The sequence below is a fragment of the Eurypyga helias genome, unplaced genomic scaffold (assembly GCF_000690775.1).
Source record: "Eurypyga helias isolate BGI_N326 unplaced genomic scaffold, ASM69077v1 scaffold19690, whole genome shotgun sequence".
Taxonomy (NCBI): domain Eukaryota; kingdom Metazoa; phylum Chordata; class Aves; order Eurypygiformes; family Eurypygidae; genus Eurypyga; species Eurypyga helias.
Window position 1 is genome coordinate 338 of NW_010227857.1, and position 22,033 is coordinate 22,370.

Here is a 22,033-nt window from a genome sequence, read left to right on the forward strand (position 1 = left end):
GTTTAGCTTTGTGAAGATTGGTAGGGTTTTGTTTGTTTGTTTTAAGAAAGCCTCCAAGAAGGAAAGTTATGTGTGCACAGCTTGGAAACACAGCAGCTGTCATTCTTGTTCAGGTTGCTTATTATTTAGAGGTGAGGAAATAGGTGATGTTCTTTGTCTTAATTTTGTAGTGGTTCTCTTTTTGGTGTAGAAGAGATGTGGTAATCTCTTTTTTTTTGATGGCTGAAGGTTATCTGCAATCCTCTGAGAAAAGAGATGAGTGTTGCCTGTTTCTGGATTCAGAGAGAGCTTTCTGCCATTATCTACCCCTTCATTGCTGAGTCTGGAAGTGAACAGACAGAATCTACTGTCTCCTTGCTACTTGGCAGGACCAAGTAGGCCTAAAACTGTTCCCAGTTACTGTTTGTCTAATCTCATGCGTTAAAGATGAGCTAAGTAGATAGCAGTGGGACAGATTACTAGGAGCTTGCTGTCGGAGCAGGCCATCACTTTCTTAAAACTTCCTATCATGTTTTGTTTGTTTTTCTCCCTAGACCGAGGTATCTGATTACTCTAAATGCCTTTACCAATTCCCTATTTTCAAAGAGGGTTTGTGTGGTTACAGTAGTGAACGTGATCGTTCTTAAGTTCAAGAGGTCCTTGAATCAATAAACTTCCTGTTTCTCTCCAGGAGCCAGTGGTGCTGACAGATACAAATCTGGTTTATCCTGCTCTGAAATGGGACCTGGACTACCTCCAGGAAAACATTGGCAATGGGGACTTCTCAGTGTATAGTGCCAGCACACACAAGTTTTTGTACTATGATGAGAAGAAGATGGCCAATTTTAAGAACTTCAAACCCAAGTCAAGCAGGGAAGAGATGAAGTTTGCTGAATTTGTGGACAGACTCAAAGAAATACAACAAAAAGGGAGTGCTGAGAGGTAAGTGATGTGTGGAGGTTTCTCCATTTCTGCAGGTCAACGGATGAGGTAACATTGTGGCTTAACCTCGGCCAGCAATGAAGTACCGTGCAGCCACTCACTCACCTGCCCCCATCTCCAGTGCAGGAGGAGAATCAAAGGAAAAGACAAGGAAGCTCGTGAACTGAGATAAGAACAGTTTACTATAATATTAATTTTATATTAAATTATTAATGCTAGTAATATTAACAATGCTGTAATAATAAGCAATTAAAATTATAGAAAATAAAAAATACAATACAGTTACTCACCACCTAATGACTGATACACAACCAGGTCCTGAGTAGCGAGAGTCAGAGCCACAGAGCCTAATCGCTGGAGCATGAGAGTGATCACAGCAGAGTCCAAGTGAGCCCCGTGAGTGACAGCACAACCAAGAAAGCCAACCAACCCACCAACTCACTGACAAACAAGCAAGCTATAGCCCCGCCGCCGGTGTACATGCTCAGTACATACCCGCTGGTGTATGTACTGAGCATGACGTGCTATGGAATGAAATACTCCTTTGGTCAGTTTGGGTTAGCTGTCTGAATGGTGTGTCCCCCAACACTGCTTGTAGTGAGAAAGTTGAGAACACAGGTGCAGTATCAGAAGCTGAAAAACTCATTGAATTGGTGCAAACGCTCCTTAGCACCAGCTAAAAAACACCCCACCAGTACTATTCTCAGGGGAAATCCAAAACATAGCCTCATACCAGCTACTGTGAAGAAAATTAACTCTGTCCTGACTAAAACCAGCACAGATAAGTTTCTCTTCAGTGAGTGTTGATGATTAAAACCTTTCAAACTGTTCAAGATTTTGTAGCCCTGCTTTTCCTGCAGGGCTGCTACTTGACAGCAGCCTTATTATCTAGTAAAAAGAAGTTGTACCATTAGTTAATCAAACTGTTTACATTGTCTGCAGAGACTTTTTCTCCTTCCCTGTCTGAGGCAGGGTTTGGTTAGAGAAAGCCTTAAGCTTCACTTTCATTTGGCAGATCATGGTATTGGTAGAGGAGCTTAGTTATCTGATTAAAAAGTCCAGGCTATAGCACTCAGCCTTTTTTACAGAATACTAAGTTAGCTGATCCTAACCCTCTTTCAGAAGATGAGAAAAGGTTGCATATGTGCAGTGTATTTCTTGGTGGTGATGGCCTACACCATTAAGAGAGCTGTAAGTTACTGAGAGGAGCGTCATGCTTATACGGAATATGACTGTTGGCAACTTAAACCTTCAGTTAATTTTATCAGTCACCAGCCCTCTAAAAGGACTTATGGATGATTAATTGTGTCTTAATTGGAAGCAAATCTGTGTCTTTCTTTTCTTTCCCAGCTCTGGGTGTGCTTCTTCCAAGAGAGAAGGTAGTCATTGAGCTTAAAAATGCATTTTTCTTCCAGTATTGCAGACAATCTGTAGTACTGCCATTGTTAATACAGATGTTTGGTTCCTCTGATTCTCTGTGTCTAAATGTAAGCTTAGCTTTAAAGAAACTTGATACTGAAATGTGCTGGGTTTCCTGAGCCCTCTTTTTCATCTCACACAACTCTGGAAGAGATAACTCTTATCACAAATGAGACAGTGGTGGCATTTATCTGGGGATTATTCATGAGTGTGTTTGATATGTGATAGTGAGCAGTCTGTTTACAGTTTCCTCCTCATGTACTGTGAAGCAGTTTTTCTTGCTCTAAATTCTTTTTTCTTTTTTCCCCCCTTGTGATTGTTCAAGCAGAACTGAGTTCTCTTCCCTTCTGTATCAGGAAATCTTTCAGCAAAGTTTTGGGGACTTTTTGAAACTGTTTCCTTACTCAGTTGTTTATGGTGTGTGGTGATAGAACAGAATCTCTAGGAGTTATGTATCTTTGTTTCTGAAATCTTTCTGAAGAGATGTAGAGATATGTCTTTAAGTTCATGAACAAAACTTAATACCTGATTTCTGCTTGTCTGGGGAAAATACAGGCTTTATCTGCAGCAAACTCTGAATGACACAGTTGGAAGGAAGATTGTGGTGGATTTCCTTGGTTTCAACTGGAATTGGATTAACAAGCAGCAAGGGAAACGTGGTTGGGGTCAACTGACTTCTAACTTGCTTCTTATTGGCATGGAAGGTAAACAGTTTCCTCTGACTGGAGGAGAACGGGAGAAAATCTGTATTTTGCTTCCAGAAGGGCTTTCAAATGGATTTTCCACTAATTTCTAAGTATTCCTTCAGAGCTGGCCATTTAAAACATTTTATTGGGAGGGGACTGTTGTCACAACTTAACTTGGGCTATAGAGAGGAAACAACCAAAGGAATAGCCTGTGTTTCCCCAGGGCTGTACTGTGAATGCCTGGATGTAATCTGCTCATGGGAAGGCTCTGTGATGCTGGTAGGGCTGTGTTTTCAGTAATTGCTAATCATATTCTGAGACCTGTTTATTGTTTGAATGCCTCAGATGCTGTAGATTAAAAATGCTCAGAGTCTGCAGATGTAAAATGCAAAAGGGTTTGAGCAAAGTTAGTCTTCTGGGCTTTTCTTAGCATGTTTACCCAGGAGGAGATGTTGATTATTCTGTGCAGCGTTTGTTCATGTTTGAGCTAGTACGCTGTGGGGAGGCACTCTCTTTCAATTAAGAGCTGAATTTCTTCTTGGCAGGTTAGAGGTCACTGCAGAATTTGAAAATGGATAAATCCTAAAAATATCTGGATAGAGTGGAATTCCAAATCCATGTGGAGGCTGACTCATAGGCAGGTGCCTTAGGAGACAGACATACTACTACAATGTTGCAGAGGAGAGCATTCTACTAGAAAGTAATCGCAACAACTGGGCAAGGAACGTACACAGTTTTGTGAAGTGGGATGGCCACTTAATGTTGCAAAGGAGAGCATTCTACTAGAAAGTAGAAAGTAATCGCAACAACTGGGCAAGGAACGTACACAGTTTTGTGAAGTGGGATGGCCACTTCAGTGTGGCTGTCTCATCCAATTACAATTGTCCAGTTATAATTACTTGGCAATTCATAGCAGTTCAGTTCTGACAGCAGATGTTTTTTACCCTTTGCAACAAGTCGTACTCAACTTGCAGCAGTTCGCCACTTGTTTTACTAACTGAGAGAAGAGAACTTCATAGGAAGCACTGCACCAACACTTCCCTACAGGTCATAATACGAACACTAAAATCCTGTTGTCAACAGGTTACGCGCAAGAGCCAAGGAATGGTCTTGAACCGTTGTGGGCTAGAAAAAGGAATGTCTTTACAGCAGCATGAGATTGATCTATTTAATGAAGTTATGAGGTTAACTTATCTTCATTTTCTCCGTAGTGAAAATACATATAAAAAGCAAGCTAAAAGAGTAATATCTAAATTCACAAACAGCTGGACAAACGTAGTTGTAACTGGTACAAGAAGACCCACTGTATTTAAATATTTGATTGAAATTAAGATCTAGTGGCAATAGTCAAGGTTCATAACTCTTAATCAGACTGAGGAGGTGCTGTTGGGAGCCCCAGTGATAAAGAGATTTGTTGACTTGTTTTCTTGCAAAACTTCTAGGACTTTTTTTCAAAATCAGACTGTTAGACTCCTTTTCTCTAGAAGAATCATTTCTCAAAGTCCATTCCACAACTTGTCTTCTAAACAGTGTTTTATGAAAAAGCTTCCCATCAACATTCACCATCTGCTGTTCATGGAAGCAAGCTGGAAATCCTAATCCTGTAGAACATAAGTTGCTGAATACGGATTTAGAATGCAAATTAAGTGGGATAGCAACTACTCAACGATAGTTTATAACGTTCCTGCGGTCATTTTCCTTGTTTAGTCTTTTGAATATGTGGGAGTGTATTTACTGTCTTTAGCCAGGAATATAACTCGCTGTTGTCTTTCACACCTGTATGCAAGAGTGTTTTGATTATGATCTTTCCTCTCTGTGTAGGGCATGTGACACCAGCTCATTATGATGAGCAGCAGAACTTCTTTGCTCAGATTAAGGGTTACAAGAGGTGTATCCTGTTCCCTCCTGATCAGTTTGAATGCCTCTACCCTTATCCTGTGCACCATCCATGTGACAGACAGAGCCAGGTGAGAGTAGCAGATCTGTTCTCTGCTCTGAACCAAAGAAGGGCACTTGTGAAGATGCTGGGTGGGAGGAAGCTGCACTGGAATTGAAGCTGAGCTTTTGCAAAACCTGTGTTCAGATCTGTTAACTGGTAAATACATTGTGAATAGATGGAAGGACTGGTGGTGTTCCTCTTTGTGTCTGGTCCTGACTTGCAAGTTCTAGGGCTGTAAACATCTTATTGATAGCACAGCTGGGCTGTAGTTGCTGCCTTCTCTGTTCTGTTTCACTGATCACACACAGATTTGCTCAGAGGCAAATTGCAGGACTGTCTGACAACTGCCTGAGTTGGTGGTACGTTGGGGGTACTGCAGGACCTCACAATGGAGTTGACATAAATAGGAATGTAAAAGCCAAATAGGGAAGATCAGGAGGATTTGATACTGAGAGCCAATAATGAGGACTGTCATTGCAGGAAGTTATTCTCAATTTATTAATGTTTTCTTCCATTAGGTGGACTTTGACAATCCTGACTATGAGAAGTTTCCGAACTTCCAGAGTGTGGTGGGCTATGAGACGGTGGTGGGTCCAGGCGATGTGCTATACATACCGATGTACTGGTAAGAAGGATGGTGGGACTGCCCAGTGGCTGGCAAACAGAGGTTTAAAAGATCTTCTGCTTAAAGTGTTGGGTTGGCTTTAAGAGAATTTTGTCCTGACTTCTCCAGCAAGTATGATATTTGCTGTGATATCTTGGGACAATCTGCTTCTACTTCCTATCTGTTGGATGGGAATGGTAGTTCTCCCTGACACTGTGTTGTTGTGAGAGTACTCCATTAACATGTGGGGGAAAAGGATCTGTATTTAAATAAGGAGAGCTTTCTAGAAGTTGTGAAGTCTTGATGATGGGAGGTATAGGGCAAGGCTTATCTAGTGCAGTTGGAACTCATCCATCCATGGTATTTCACTAGTAGCTACAGCAATAGTTTATTCTCTTTTTTTTGTGTGTTTTCCATCCAGGTGGCACCACATTGAGTCTCTCCTGAATGGGGGGATTACCATCACTGTGAACTTCTGGTACAAGGTAAGTCACCTTCCTGCGCAGCTTGGATAGCTCGATCCCAGAAGACTTTTTTTAGGTAGACGTGTATTAGCACGTGTTGTCAACATGAGAACTTCATTGCACCAAATCCTTTGTTTTAAAGCTGAAAGCTACCTTCTCTGTTTCGAGTGGTGTGTGAAGAACTGCGTGGCTGGGAGAAGGTGGAATAATCTGCCAACTCAGGAAGTATGCAGTGAATTATTTTTGCTATTTTAGGGTGCCCCAATCCCAAAGAGAATTGAATATCCGTTAAAGGCTCATCAGAAAGTGGCGATAATGAGGAACATTGAGAAGATGTTGGGAGAAGCCTTAGGAAATCCACAAGAGGTACAAAAAAGAACTGTATAGTCACTGCTGTTGAAATTGTAATGGCTTAATGCAAAACTCGAGATGCCAAATATTTGGCTCTGCAGGTGTCACAGTGAGGGTAGGAGAAAGCAGGGTTGCTCTGTTGCTGTGAATGGTTCTTCCTGCTGTCTTCAGAAGGTCCTTTGGCTACAAAAAGGCAAGCTCTTTAAATTACAATTCTGGAGAGGACTGCTACAAACAGTGGAGTAGTTGTTCTTGTATGTGGGGGAAGGTGTACTTTGGCCTTGGGCACTGCCAGGGAAGTGTTACTCCCAAACTCTCCTTCGCCTTCTGTGCAGCAACAGTACCCAATATTAAACCCAAACCAACCCAAACCTGTTTTACCTGTTGAATCCAAATCTACTAATAATAGAAATATTTTCTGTTAAGTCATGTGCTTCCCCCTTAATGCATGTCTCAGTCATTTCTGAATTCTTTGCAATTTTAACCAACTGGGATTTCAAAAAGCAGATTGACTTACTAAGAGTATGTTTTGAAGATCTCCTGATGATCTGAAAGTGGAAGTACTGGATGTGAATAGAAATGTTTTCATGGTCTGTAACCCTTACCACTGCACAAGAACTTCTCTTTAGCACACTCTTGTGAGATCATGCGTCTCCCCTGAGATTATCTTACTGCCACAGCATGCTGAACTTCCCTCAGTGGTCAGGCAGTCCTGAGAAATGGGGAGTGGTCTCGACTGAAAACAAAACCTTATCAAAATCGGCAGTCCTAGCCTTCCTTCCAGGTGACCCCAAGGACCAGAGTGGACTCAGTGAGTGTGAATGTTCCTTCTCTGCCCTGTAAAAAGCAGCCCCTGATGACTATTGGCTCCTTTTGATAACATCTACTGAGAAATCACAAATTTAGGGTGGAAGTGAAAAAGTTTCAAATGCTATGAACACAATGTTTTGGTGACCACTCAAGTTGGGTGTTGGCAGTGAACCTTGCAATTTTGGGAGGGTATTTGAGGATGTGTGTGAAGGGGTGCCCCAGCGTTTTATCTACAAAATACTTTGAAACTGATTCAGTGTGCCTTAAGCTCAGTTTGTGTGCTGAGATCCTTTGCCCTGGGCCGCCCAGCTCGTTAGGTGGTCTTGTGCAGAGGGGAGCAGACTCTGCAGCTGCCATTTCTGTGTGAGTGTCCCAGCTAACCATCTGTTTTTGCTTTGAACAGGTGGGTCCCTTGTTGAATATGATGATTAAGGGACGGTATGACTAATGCCTGGCTGCCCGGGTGACTGATGTTGGAGCTGCTTTGTTCACAAGCAATGGAAGATACTGAGCGCTAGTATTGCACGCAGCACTTAACAGACTGATGGGTTTCCTGGCCCATTCCTGCCCCACTACAATAAATGGGGCTACTGGAACTGCAAAACTGTTAGTACCCCATTCATCCTCCACTCTCATCTAACCGAACCTACCAAGAAAGAGTCTGCACTTACTGGAAGCTGGATTCATGCTCACTAATTTGTTTTTATTCCTTCTCCCCTATTTGCCACAACAAGGAGCATGGCTTCTGGCACGTGGATGTGTTGCTTCAGGATTTTCAGGCATTTGAAGAGGAGCTTGGAGGAGAACAAGGAGTGATATTGTTCCCCAGCCTCATGGGGTTTAGGCCTCGTGGCTGGGCTTATGTGTTGGTGCCTGCAGTGGATGTAAGATGGGAAGTGATAGGTTTCACAGTCCTCTGTTGTTAGAGGACCTGTCTGCTCTACTCTGGCAGCTTTTTGTATAACAGAAACGAACATGTGAGATGGCCTGTGTGTGATGAGCAACGTGAGAAATGATTCAATTTCTTCAACTCAAGATGTCTATGCTTTGGACTTAATACAGGGTAGAGATCAGTGTGAATTCATCTAGTGTGAGCACCAAATCCTATGCTCTCCACATAACATCTGTTGGAGTCTAGATGAACCTCCTTTATGACAGCTTTCTCTGGGGTGTGAAGGCTTGTCTCCTGCTCTTCTGAAGCTGCAGTGTGGTTAAAAGGCCATGTAGCGTTATGAAGGGAGATGCGTAAATGCCAGGGCGCGCTCCAAGTTTTGAATGATTAAGCCACATTTTTAAAGGAAATTCCCCAGGGGTGCCGAGCTAGACTGTCAAAATGCAGTGTTGGATAGGTACGGAGCCTCCCTTCTCCTCATCAGGAGTGCTGGCTCCTCAGACTAACATGGGAAAGTGCCCTTTTTACTGAAACTGCAAGAACTCAAGTGTGTGTGGCTGCGCACAGGTGCGCATGTTTGTGTGATGTGTGGCTCCTGTCCATCAGTTAAATCCATGCCAGTGTGTGGTTCCCTCCCTTGTACAGTCATGTGAAAGAGGTCAGGGCTTTGTGTTTAAATGTGGTTAAGTTTATCTTGATCCTTTTCGTGTTCCGTGTTCCGGGACATGACATGGATTGCCAGGAAGTGACAAGACCAGGGCATAGCAGACAAGCCTCCGGTTAAGAGTCTTCAGAAATCACTCTCAAAATCATTTTGCTTTCCTCCTTTTCCATGCAAAAATCTGAGACTCATGGAGGCTGGCTTTTTATTCCTTGCGGTGTGCTGCACTGCTGTCCCTGGTTGGGGGGTGGTGCAAAGGTCTCTTATATTTGATGCGGTTGTAATGGGTCTCAAGAGCTACAGGTGAGAGAAACTGTTTCATAGCCCATGTATCTTATCCCAGAGAATAGTGGGGGACTTTCTCTTGAGACTTTCCATTGTTTTTTGGGGCTTGTTCTGATGTGGGATTTTAATAAATGTGTTGAGAACATGCTGCTCAAGAAGCGCTCTGTCTTTGGCCTCAGGCCCCATCTTTTGCTGGGACAGCTCACGCACCACTTGCTGTGAGGTTGTCTTGCACAAAGGTGAAAGGCTTCTCGAACAGGAGGTCCTGCAGGCTAGTTTTCTAGCTGCTTTGCAGGTCAGAACAAATGAAGTGTAATTGGCAGCTGCAGGGACCTTATTTAAGAAATGTCTGTGTCACTGAGTAGTCTGGCTGCCATGTTACTTGTTGCAGACTCTCCAGAGCTGTGGTTAGATCCAGACGAAGGTCACTCAGCTGGATACTTATCAGCGCTCAGCCTCTGGGCACGTGGGGAAGAAGGCTAAGTTGCTGACTCTGGCCAAAAGCAAGGCCTTCCTAGGAATCCTGGGCATGTGCCCTTGGTTGAAAGATGCTCAGATGAAATCCCATCTCTGTGCTATTTATTCAGCACATGGTAGTCTCCAGTGCTACTTGTTAGGCACCATCAACTCTTGAAGCTCAGGGTGGGAGTTCATATCCCATGTGGAGAGAGAATGGTACTTACAGAACTTTAGGGTCCTTTTTTTTTTTTTATTTGCCAAAGGTCTAACTTTTAAAGTGTCTGAACAGGTTTTGCTGCACTTGACTTCGTGAAAGCTCATTTTCAATGCACTGATGGACTGACTCCCCCCCTTCCCTCTTCACCTTATGCTTTCAGTGTCCCTTGCCATGGTATTGGGAAGCTGTGTGTGTTCTCTGCTAGGGGTGTGTGTGCAGGGGGTGGGGTGTGACAAACACACGGTACCTTCTGAAGTGTAGTTCTTAAATACAACCAATGTTGAACAACAGAACAGTGTGGCTTTTATTTTGTGAGTGGCTGTATAAAGAGATTTGCATATAAAGCTACCTTTCAGTCTTTCTAACAACTCTGCTTGTGATCTTCACTGGCAAGCTGCTGGTCTCCAGAACAGCAATACCAACTGCATTATAGTGTGTCTTCAATTTTTTTGATACTACTTCCATAAACCTGAAAGCAAAGCTGGGAATGAAATGGTATCCTTGAACCCTCTCAACAGCAAGTGTTGGTGGGGAGGGAAAAAATTATCCTTGCTGCTGACATGAATGGTGTCACCATGCTCTGGTCACTGACAGGGTGATGGCACAAACTACACTATTGGGTCTAATAAGTTATATCAGGTGCTTATCCTTTGGGGTATCTTTTCTTCCATTTAGTCCTTTATCCAATTCATATTTTGGCCAAGGAGATTTTTGGGCGAGGCTTCCTCTGTGTACCTCTGCTGTATGTTGTCACCCTTGGGTGGTGGAGTCCTCTCTGCCTAATAACGACAGGTTATGTTATAGTAGCTTGTTATCTAACCTTCAGTGAAATGTTGGCTAGATACAAACAGATTTCTAATGTGTAGTAAAATGGGGAAGAGTTCAATAGAGAGATTAGGGATGTTGGGGGTGTAGGGGGGGAGAGACAGCTGTGTGAGCCCGGGGTACCACAACTGGTATTCTTTCCTCATGCCCTTGGGGGACAGGATGAATGTGGAGGGAGTAGGAAAGACAAGTGGATAGTCTTCTGTGACCATGGGTGTTCACCCTTCCCTGCTGTGCCTGCTGGGATCATCATCCCTGAACACACACTGGCTTCTGTTCCACTGAACTGAGTAGTCTGCTGCATCTGACACTGTAGCCTTTCTGTTGTGCACGTACCTCTTGGGTAGCGTGCGCATCTGGCACTACAAAGCCTGGAAATGTCTCAGGTTGAGCGGAGAAGCAGAAGAAACTGAGGTACGGGAACGATGTCATTTGGAATCCAGATCAAACGTCAAGATTTTCACTTGTACTTTTAGTCTCTGTCTTGTTTGCTTTTATTACCTTAGGTTCTATAATACCTTTCTTCACTTCTCTTTCCCCTATTTTCCTGTTCATTGGAAAGTGAGATTTTTCTTTAATCCATATAGATTGTGACTGCAGGATCTTTCCCATAGAAAGAGGAGAACATGGGTTTTTAGACTTTGATACTGTTTTATCCCCTTGGTGACCAGGGTCAGGCTCAGCGATCACCCAGGAAATTTGGAGTGATAAAGCAGGTCCAAGGTGAAGGCCCAGGGTTGAGGAGGTGTGAGACAAAGCTGTGATGCAGGGGCAGTCTAACATGGGGTTGAGGAGGGAGGTACTCAGTATCAAAGTAGCTCTTGAGAAAGGGGGGCAGGCTTGGGCTGAGACTGCTGCTGCTTTTCTTTACAGCAGCTCTTACCAGCGAGCAAGCTGACCTTGAACGCAGCCAACTGCTCTTTAAAGTCCTACAATGGGGACAGCGCTCTCAAGGTCTTGACAGTCTCTTGGCTGGCTTTGGTTGCTTCATGGTCAACCCATGCTGCCATCCCAGCCCCGGAAGCAGAGCAACAACTACAACAGGGGGTATTGCCTTTGCACGTGTTTTTCAAAGCGCTTTTCTCTTAAGCTTCCTTTCCTTGCACTCTGTTTAGTTTATGCTCTTCATCTTCCGTTTTGGAGACAGAGCACCTCTCCTGTCAGTGTCCTGGGAAGTCCTGAAACCACCATCTTCCCTGGGTTCTGTCCTGCATTTGGGCTCCCTAGAAGGAAAGAGATGCTGTTACTGTGACAAACACATGCAAAGTAAGTTCTAATTACTGCCTGCAAAGTCAAATATTTGTTGCAAGCAGAGGACTAATTGTGGGGGGAGGGAGCGGAAGTCGAGGCTCTTGGAGTGTAAGTGGAACAGATGCCCGGACGCCTTGGGGAAACGCAGCTTTCCTCTACAAATCAGAGCTTTAAATTACAAGGCTTTTACCAACGAGAACAGTTGTGGGAAGTCGTCTGCTCTCATTTGCGTAATGGCTTCTGTCACTGGTGATTAGACACAGGATGAAGGAAAAGAAATTTGACAATTAGGAATGAGCGATCATTAATCAGAATCTTTGTTAGAAGGAGGGAAGGGGGGGTGTGGAGAATATCCTGCAAACAATGGAGGCAGCCACTAGCGCCACAGCAAAGTCCATGAGATGCGTAACTGAGAGCTACTGTTGCTCTACAGAGCCTCCTCAGCCTGGGGATGGAGCAGCAGCAAGGGTCTTGGCTCGGTTGGAAAGCTCGCAGAGGAAAGCAGCTAGGCAAAATCCTTCCCGTGCTGTTCAGGGCTTCTCAACTATCTGCTTTGGATGGGGGAGAGCCCTCTCCTTGTCCCATCAGCACCTTGTGCGTCCTTCTCAGTGTCTGACCACAAACTGCTAGCAAAAAAACACAGGAACAAATTCTTAACTTTCTGTGGTTTCCTTTCCCCCACCTTGCACGCAGCCTTGCAGTTTCTGATGCAGAGGATGGCCAGCATGGGCCTTGACTGGCATACAGAAAGATTAGGATGAACAATGTGAAAGCAGCTCCAGGTTCTTTTCCTGATAATGTCATTTCCTACAAGAGTACGGAGCAACGTGATGGGCTGCGTGACAGGTAAATAAAAGAAGGCAGTTGTGACTTCTCCATGTCTGCCGTTTGTTGGCTTAGCTCATCATCCAGCCATGCACAATCCAGTATATGCATTTGTTTGGGTTTTGTGGGTTTTGATGAAATCACCGGTACACACCAAGTCTGTTACCTGTTTTTCCTACAGCTGTCATTCAAAGTCGTGTCAGGTTAAACATTTTGGTGTAGTTTACACTGCCTGTGATTAGATCGACGGTTATAACTTGGGAGGGGGGATGGCATACCATTTGTGGGACAGATAAAGTTGGTTGGTGGATCTCAAGACTTAAACTTACTGGATTCATTGATTTCAGTGACAGCTTCTGTCTTCACAAGTCTGGGTCATTCACTTGAGGCTGAGGTCTCCGTCAGGGTGATTATTCTTTCTGTGACTGGTAATCAAAGCAGATACCTTCAAAGGGCAGAGCTAAAGCCATGTTGCCTCATTCCCAGCTGGCTCTGAGCTCAGACGAATGACAGCAGCTTGGATTTTCAGCCTTCTCCCATAGCTAGTGGTGTTCACCACAGGAACTCAAAAGAGAAAACCACAGATCTCAGGACAGGATCTAACAGGGATTTTCATCTAGCGCTCATCAGAAGACAAGAGAATCATCGGTCACATTGCTCAGGGAGATGGGTCAGGTAGTGACTTTTATCCCCCCTTAAACATGAGAGGGGAGGGCTGCTTCTCATTCACAACAACGTTTTAAATTCGGATGAGTCCACCTCGTGCTTTTTGTGGATGGTGCAACAGCTTGTGGTGATGTAGGGTTGCTGTTGGAATTCACCTCACAGAATTTCTGTAAACACTGAAAAAACCCAGTATTTGACATGGCAGGGTATTGCCTTTGCTGTAGGAAATGTCACTGCTAGATGGCAGGAGCCACAGGTATGACTTTTCGTCCTGGAGTTTCAGCTGTGTTCTTTCCTGGATAGTCAGCGTTTGCCACTGAATGCCTTGACAGGGAAGACCTTTGGATGTGGCTTGAAACCCCTGGGGAAGCAAGGAAGGGACGAGAGCATATGCTATCCTGTACGTAGGTAATCTGCTGCATGCTCTGTGCTCCTTGAGCTGCTTAAGCACTGCTGGCCTCATGCAATGAGCTGTGTGAGGACTCTAGCTGATCTGGAGGCAACTAAAGGATTGATGTCAAATCGTTTGCTTCTATGAAAGGACAGTCCCTGTGCCCACAGCATCCAAGGCAGTAGTTTCTGTGGGAGAGCTTAGTACCACAGGTGGTGGACTGATTCTGCCCAAGCTTGACTGCTTCAAGTTCCTCTGCCAGGACCTTTGACAGTCTCTGAGAGGCTGGTCCTATCCACCTGTGTTTCACTGAGGCAAGGTGCTTGTGGCAGCAAAGAATTACTGGTGCTGCTGGGTATTTAGGTCAAATGCCAGCCACTATAGGCTGTGAAGCTGGAGGGTATGGGGCAGTAAGGCCTTGCTTGGCATTTGAGGTAATAAGCTTACGGTCTGTCAGCTCATTTGAACTGTGGAGATTTGTAGAGCTGGGGAGTTGCAGGGCCATGTTACTTGGGCTGTCAGGTCTGACACTGCTTGGCAGGGCAGACCTTAGTGCTCTTTGAGCCTGTGTTTGGAGGTGGTGCAAACCTGGAGGGTGAGCAGGGGTGGGAATCTCCAATTGGAGTTCCGGCCTCTGAAGGACCCATTTGTCTGCTATCAGTTACCTCCAAGCACAGCCTGGAGCTCCTTGCTTCCACCTCCTCCCCAGCACAGAGGCGATCCTGTGTCTCCTGCTTTTGCTGTTTGTTTATAGCTCTCCCCATCCCATCTGTCTTTCTCTCCTCCTTCCTCCCCTTCCTTTTCCCTCCCTCTCCCTCCTCCCCCTCATTCCCTGTGAGCGATTAATCATTTTGACAGGCTCAGCGATGGCCTTTTTTTCCTTGAGGCGGCCAAGAAATGTCTGTGAGCACCTTCTCTGACACTCCTCATGTTCTCTCGCCAATCAGATCAGCCACTTTGCTTGGAGTGACACCACCAGAAACATGGGGAGGGGAGCAGGGGGGCAAAACTCTAGCAGAGCCATCTGGGAAATGGGCAGTGGGGCAGCATCCAGTTGGGGTGCCATGTGGGCCCCCGTTAGCTGTGATGAATGTAATTTCACTATAGCTTGAATGTGTCATACTTTGCTCCCTCCCTCTCCCCAGGCTCCCCTTCAAACCTTGGTTTCGGTGCAAAGGCAGTTGGGAAGAAATCAGGCTGCTCAGAAAAATATCAGCTTCCAACAGAGTGGCTGGAGGGAAAAGCTGTCGGAGAAGAAAGAAGAGTAGTCTGAGATCATCAAGGGAAAAAGAATAGGGATGATTTTGCAGATGGATGTGGAAGCCTTCCTGGGAAACTCCCCTTTGTCTTGTGCAGGAAGGAAGTTGCCTCTGAGTCTCTGTCATGGTTCACCTGGACTTGTCATGTTGTCATGAGGATGCTTTCCATTCACCTGTAGCCTGGGGAGCTCTTAGGCCATGGTATGTGCTATGCTCTGCCACCTAACTGGAATGAAAATGGGGTGGATCAGGGTGCATGATGTTCCAAAAAGGATTTTTTTTAATCTGTTCTAATCAATCTCTACAGCATCCTCCATCCTCTTGGCATGGAACCAAGGCGTGCTGTACTTCTGGAGTTATTCTTTTTCCTGTTAGCATGAAAGCAGGTATCTTCCACCATGGGAGGTAGAGGCCCAGGAATAACCATTCTGCTCAGAGCCTCTGGGGATGTCTAGAGACCTTTTGTGCAGAGTAATGGATTGTAACTAGTATTTACAGAAGTGGAGGCGACAGTGAAGGAGAAAAAGGGGTTGAAGATGATGCACTAGAAGCCAGATGGTACGTGAGGTAAAGATCTTGCATAACATGGTCAGGTATCATAAGGCAGGAGACTGGATATAGTGACCCAAGGGATCCTCTCTAGTCTCATGTTCCTACTGAACAAGTAAATAAGCCCTGAGTTGAGGCTAGGAGGCAGCGGATAGGCTAATACCAGATGAAAGGCCCTACAGTAAGACTGTCCTAACTCTTAAAGAAGGCCAAAGAACAGGGCAGATGGGATGAGGTGTCTGTGCTTTGAAGTCTTCAGCTCCTGAGATGGGACAAGGCAGCAACACAAAGCCAAATCCCCTAGCTCAATGCATCTATGCCTCTGGGAGGAGCAGCCAGGCAGGTTGACTCTGGGAAGCTCACACCCTTTTGTGAAACATCACTGCTCACCCACTGAGTTCTTGCCCTACATGAAAGGCATGAGAGTCAGTTCTAGCAGCAGACTGGGTGGGTACGGTGAAGATGTTAAAGAAAGACCATAACCTCACTCCTACACCTCCCTGTTGTTTTTTTTCTCCCTGTGAAAAGGTTGCCCTTCAGGTACAGCCTAAAAGCTGATACAGCCTAAGTGGAGAGGAAGGGTGATGAACTCATCTGGAATATGCGTCTTTGCCCCTTGTGAGGTGTCTGCAATCTCTGGGCTGGCTACCATCTCTGGAAGGTAGGAAGACTCGAACTAAAGAGGAGCTAACAGGCCCTTTCCTGTGGACAAAAAGGCAGCGTGCGCTCCCTCTGACAGACATGCTGCCCCATGTCTTGGGAGTGACCTCTGCCAAGGTCACTGCTGAGTTTCTCTAAACTAGCATTTCTCTCAAGGAAATATTGATTTTATGCTGGTGGTGGTGCTAAGCACTGTTGTTGAATGAGAGGCTATAAATGCTTGGCAGCACAGTGGTTGCCCTTCTTGGCAGCCAGACTCAGTGATCTGGCTTGCTTTCTTCAGGCTTGTGCTTGTGTCCAGGGTGGGGAACGCTGGCTTTGTTCTTCCAGACTAGTGACCACTTATGGCTTCAGTGCCTCTTACCCAGTGTGAGGTAGTTATGTTTGCTCCCTTGTGTTCAGTCAGGGATGGGAGACATTAGCAGCTGAAAGTGACCTGTCCCTGGACACTTTACATCCAGCAGTAGGTTTATTTCTTGAATATAACATAAGAAAAGAACATGGCAGAGGTCTTAAACTGTTTATCTCAGTGCTGGGAGTTTTCAGAGAGAATGTATGAGACCTACAGAAATTAAGTCCAACCAATGCAGTTAATGCTGGCTATCCTAGAAAGCCTGTTTTAAGTACTGAACAGTCCTAGTAAGATCTAGGTCTCTAAAGATTCCTGCCTGTTGTGTGCACTCAAGGCTTTGAATCGCATAGTGCTGCAGTGACAAAAATTGTCTTTGCCCTCCCAAGCCACGAGCAGCAAGCAGAACATAATGCTGTCTGTCTGTCTTTCTCTCTTTACAAGGCCAAACCATGGAAAGGGAAGCCTGTGAGTTTGCAGCAGTGGGTTCTCACTCTTGCTTTCGTCTGTTAAATTCAATTTCTCTTGTCCAGTGAGGTAATTGTGTCTTCATCTTTAGAAATATTAACTAGACTGGCCAAGGCCCTGAGCAGCCTGATCTAATTGTACCTGCTTTAAACAAGAAGTTGAACTAGATGATCTCCTGAGGCCTCTTTCAACGCAGATTATTCTGTGAAACTATGGGTTTGCCCAGGAGAACTCATCACCTGATGTGCTGTATTTCATCTCACCCCTTAAAATGATTATAAAGCCCATATAACTCGAATGTAAGGGAAGTGTCAGATTATTCTATTTCTCTACATAGAGGCCTTTGTGGCAAAATGTGTAGGCTACTTTCTTTGGTTTCTGGGATTATGGAGAGTTTCCTTGCTGAACTTGCCCTGTGTCTATCAGCAGGGCTGGTCAGTACAGCAAGCTCAGGTAATGGATTGAGACCTCTTAATCATCGTGTGGCAGATGCTTGTCGCTTCCCCCCCAGTAAGTGTCCATATGTGCAGCAGAGGGTGGTACATCATAGGGTGAGGGCAGACTTTGCAGAACCAAAGCAGTGTTCCTACATCAACATAGTGTCAAGACTTGGCTCATTACTGCAGAGGTCTTACATCTGCAGCTGAACCAGTGTCCTCTGGTGCTGTGCTGATCTGGTGAAATAAATGAACTCAGGTGTCAGTGTTGCTGTGTAGATGCATCTGTTGCCCATCTTCTCCTGCAAGGCTGTGGCCTGGTTCCATGAGCACTGCTGTGGCCCTCAGTCAGCTGGAGTTAAGGGGACCCCTGTCCGTGGGCAGGGGCTGACCTTCCTGCCGGGGGGCTAGGTGCTGTGAAGAGGTGGTGAGGTGCCTTACCTAGTTGCAAATGGGAGGGTGTTGCAATCAGGAGCTGTGATCCCCACTATGGACAGGCTGGACTATGCCCAGTTAGCTGGAGGCTGAACAAAAACTTGCTTCTACTTTACAGACGCAGGATCCAGTTTCAGAACAGGTCTGTACTGCATGCTGCCCTGTTGCTGTCCCTGTGGATTTCTGCAGCTTAAGGTGCTAAGCATCCTTGTAGTGGTCTGGATCATCCCCTGTGTCTTGGAAAATTTAAGATATCTTTGGCTATTGGCAAGAACCTCCATTTGTGCAGCTGTTCCAGACTTCTGAGCAGCACTCAGTGTTTCATGGGAAAGCTGGAGCATGAGGCTAACTTTGCATGTTCCTTTTGATGACAGAGGTGCTTGCGCCCTTGGGGACTTCAGGATTGGAGGTTGGGTCGGTTGGATTTAGGAATCTCACATTTTGAGGTGCCCTGGCTGGCGGAGACATTTGTGTCTGGGCTCTGTCTGGGCTGCTCTGAATGTTATGGATGTGTTGCCGCTGTCTTTGCGGAGTGGATGAAAGTGTTTGTGGTAAAATGTAATCAAGTGGAAAATTGCAGTGCATATAAACACATATGGCACTCAATGACTGGGCATTAGGCACAGTGACTGCAGGCAAAAAAAAATTATCTGTAAACGTTTCGCAGCAAGTTTCGAAATCTTAAAGAACAATAAGATATTAGCAATTTAATGGGGTGATTCAGCGAGGCAGCGATCCTTGGGTTGGGAGAACGAGGATGCATGCAGCTGCAGTGACAGGAGCGGCTGGGATTACTCAGGCACGCTCAACAAGCCCTGTCTCCCAGCACAAGACAGCTGCCAAAAGTTTCCTTCACATGGCATGGTGGCTGTGCTTTGGAGAGGAGAGAGCTAGGAGGTGGCACCTGAACCTTACCAGTGCCACTTTCCAGCCTCCTCCAAGAGCCTGCTGTTTACAGCAACATTTGGAAGAGGTTGCGTGCGGTCAATGAGGCAGAACTGATGGGCTAGGTGGATCAGGCCTGGCTCAGGTTGGGAGCCGCGGAGGCACTGCAGGTTAACAGCTGGCCTGGCCTCCCAGAAAGGGAGCACTGGGTCCTGTTCACCTCCTGTGCCTCAGGCTCCATCTGCTTATGCTGCCCGGGATAGCACCTTCCCAACTATTGCAGAACCTGCAGCAGTCCACATCCTTCCTGGGGCAGCTATTTTGCACCCTGCCCAGGATTTGTGTCATCTACTGGAGCTGCACTTGGCTCTTTTGCATCCCACAACATGGGACTTCACTGCCTGAGCAGTTGTCCCTCTTGAAACCTCTCACTTTGATCCTGTTGCTTGCAGGGGACAAAGGCATGTCAGGCCAGTGTATGAAAGTGATTTTTTTCTGAGTAACGTAATTACCAGAAAGGTGTGTTTTTCTCCTCTTACCATGTGCTGACTTCCCTTTTTCTGGCATGTAGAAGGCTACCTATGAATGGGAGGAGAAATACACCTTGTGAGTGTCACCTAGTTGTACCTTTCCCAAGGGACACAGGAAAGCAGCTTGAATACTAGGCGGAATGTAGCCTCGGTGGCTCTGCTGCCTGCCCTGAGGTCCTGGATCTGGCAGCCAAACGTGCTCAGCAGTTGATTAGGGAATAGATTCTGAAGGAGGAGTGAAGAGGGTACCAAATGGGAAAACCCAAGCGTATCGGCATCTTAGTCCAGCAAAGCCAGGTTGATTCCAATCCTGTCTAGGGAGAAATCTTCCCAAACTAACCAGTGACAGTAAGAACTGCCCAAGTGAAATAAAAATGGAAAAATCAGTGTTTGCGGGTGGTAAGTGACTGCTTCCCAGGAGTGTAAGGAACATAGTGGGCCCCTAAGCTGATGTGAGTAGAGCAGTAGGTTCTCTTCATCTCTCTGCATAGGACCTTTCATTTTCATGCTAGTTCATACACAACCATGAGAACATGCCTATTCTTGGATCTGCTTCTGGAATCTGAGACCCAAGTGCCTGGGTCATTATCAAAGTGTAACTTCAGTGAGATTACAGGCAAGCCTGTACTGATGTCTTTGGCTTCACCTGGCAAACTGCTTAAGGCTAGACATTGGTGAGAAAACATACCTGCCACACTTGTGTATTCCGCTCTGCATAGAATCGGAAATAATAATGGAGGGAGAAGCTTTAAATTAATTGCTTTTAGATTATGTTTATTTTCATTAATGGTTTTATCCATCTAAAATTTCTGTTTTCAATGTTATCTCCTTAAACGTGGTATATTAGAAAGATTGTATTTCTTGCCCTGTGTCAGCTGCTGGTTTAGGCACTAACAGTGATTACATCTATAAGCATGCTCACTCCTGCTGATACATGAGTACCATAGGGAAGGCCTTGCCCTACTAGCACATTGACTTGACACATGCCTACGTCTATTAAGTACAGATATATTTGCCTACATAATTCCTCTTTATAACCTTAAGATGAGGACAGCCCAGAAAACCCAGACAATATTTTGCTATGGTCAAATACATATGTGAAATTGTCCTTGAGACTTGGCCCTTTGAATGTGCTCTGCATTTGCTTGAACTACTGCCCTGCCTATTCCATTCTCTTCTTTGGTACCTATGGACTGTAGCTTGTTTCCAGCTTGATTTTTTTCTCTGCATATTTCTGTGCTGCTGCAGCACTAAACTTGGGGTTTGAGCTTCCTTTCTATGAGTGAAAAAAGAAAGAGTTAATAATGCCTGCCCTTTGCCTGCTTGGTCTCACCAGTCTGCACACAGATCTGGAGGCAGGGGTCTCCTAGACCATGTACATAGGGGACACAGAATAACAGTCTTTATCTACCTACCTCAGCTTGCTGCTGAGAACACCAGCTCTTACCTCTTGCCAGCTGAGAGAGGGGATTGTGTCTGCTGGGATTTGGGTGGGGATACAATGCCCAGTTTTCACAGGGAAATGTGGGACTGTAGAACAATGAGGCTTTCAATTTCTGGGTACATTGGTATCATCAGACCCAGCTAATATCTTTCACCTTCTCTATAATGTAACTCTTGTGAGATTTGCATGCATGGTGCTACATGAATATTCATCCTCAGGACCTATGGACCATTCGAGGCTCTCCACTGTGATTTGTGTTTGCTTCAAGTTCCCTGGATTTCAAATATGTCAGAGGTGAGTTTCTTCATGCATCCTGCTCTAGAGCTGGAGTCAGATCACTGATAGGCAGGAAGCCTCTGGGTGAAGGGAGCAGAGCTGTGGTCTGGGGTTGAGGGGATTCAGGTGCAAATAGAAGTAACTGTGAGGGCTGGATTTTCTTGGAGGTGTTTTTTTATGATGTGTTTGTTTGATGTGTGAATCGTCCTAGAGATCTAGAGTCCTAGGGGACTCCTACATGACCTCTTGGTCATGGCCTTGCTTTTCAGCATGAGTGAATGAACAACAGGCTGAAGCAGGGCCTTACACTTGTGAACTTATGTGTACCAGTTTCCTTAGGGAGTTGCTGGGAAAATGTGGGCTTGGTTGGGAGGACGTTTGCTGAGCTGCTCGCAAGGGTGAGGTGCTTGTGATGAGGACTAATGGAGGGGGTACTTTATGGCTCCCTGTGGACAACTGGTATCTGCCCCTGAGCCTGTAGTGCAAATAGGTCCTCTCTGCACTGGCAGCTGCTTCTATGCTCAGGAGTTACAGGGCAGTTGCTGTGAGTCTAGTGAAGGTCCTCTGGAATATGACACATGGGTCTTCCTTCTGACTTATGACCAGAGGAGGACAGAAAGTCAATGAGTGTGTGAGACTTTGTAAGTAGCTGGTGAACCAGAAGACTGCTCCCTTTGAGTAGGCACAGTAGCCACTGCTCCCGTGGCTCAACTGCTCTTCTCAGACAGGCAACTGTTGGTAGTCTTTGCACAGGTCAAGAACAGGAACACACTCCTCTTGCTGTAGCAGGCGGTTTGACACTCAGATAGGTGAACCAGGCATGGTAGGATTGATGAAGTGCTAGTGCTGGTTGTTCCTGTGACAGATTACGAAGCCACTTGAGTCATTCTCCCATTGTCCCCACCCACATGGAGGCTATGGTACTGGAGGCAGGTCTGCCTGTCACACCTGAAAGGCCTGTACAGCTCAAGCACAGCTAGGGAGAGATTTTAAGTCAAGAAGCAGCTGTTCAGTCACTCAGTGTAAGCTTGTGGGTAACTGAGGAAATTCTCCCGGTTTCTTTTGTCTAAACTCC

At 45.6% G+C, this 22,033-nt stretch overlaps 1 protein-coding gene across 1 annotated transcript; it reads left to right on the forward strand.

The window, feature by feature from the left end:
* Positions 1–670: 670 nt before the first annotated feature.
* Positions 671–8,190, forward strand: HIF1AN (hypoxia inducible factor 1, alpha subunit inhibitor; the record flags this gene model as incomplete). Its single annotated transcript, XM_010157767.1, has 7 exons — positions 671–921; positions 2,896–3,044; positions 4,848–4,993; positions 5,484–5,590; positions 5,991–6,054; positions 6,289–6,399; positions 7,598–8,190. Coding segments are annotated over 7 exons (873 nt in total), but the record flags the coding sequence as incomplete, so codon positions are not given.
* Between the last annotated feature and the right edge of the window lie 13,843 nt (positions 8,191–22,033).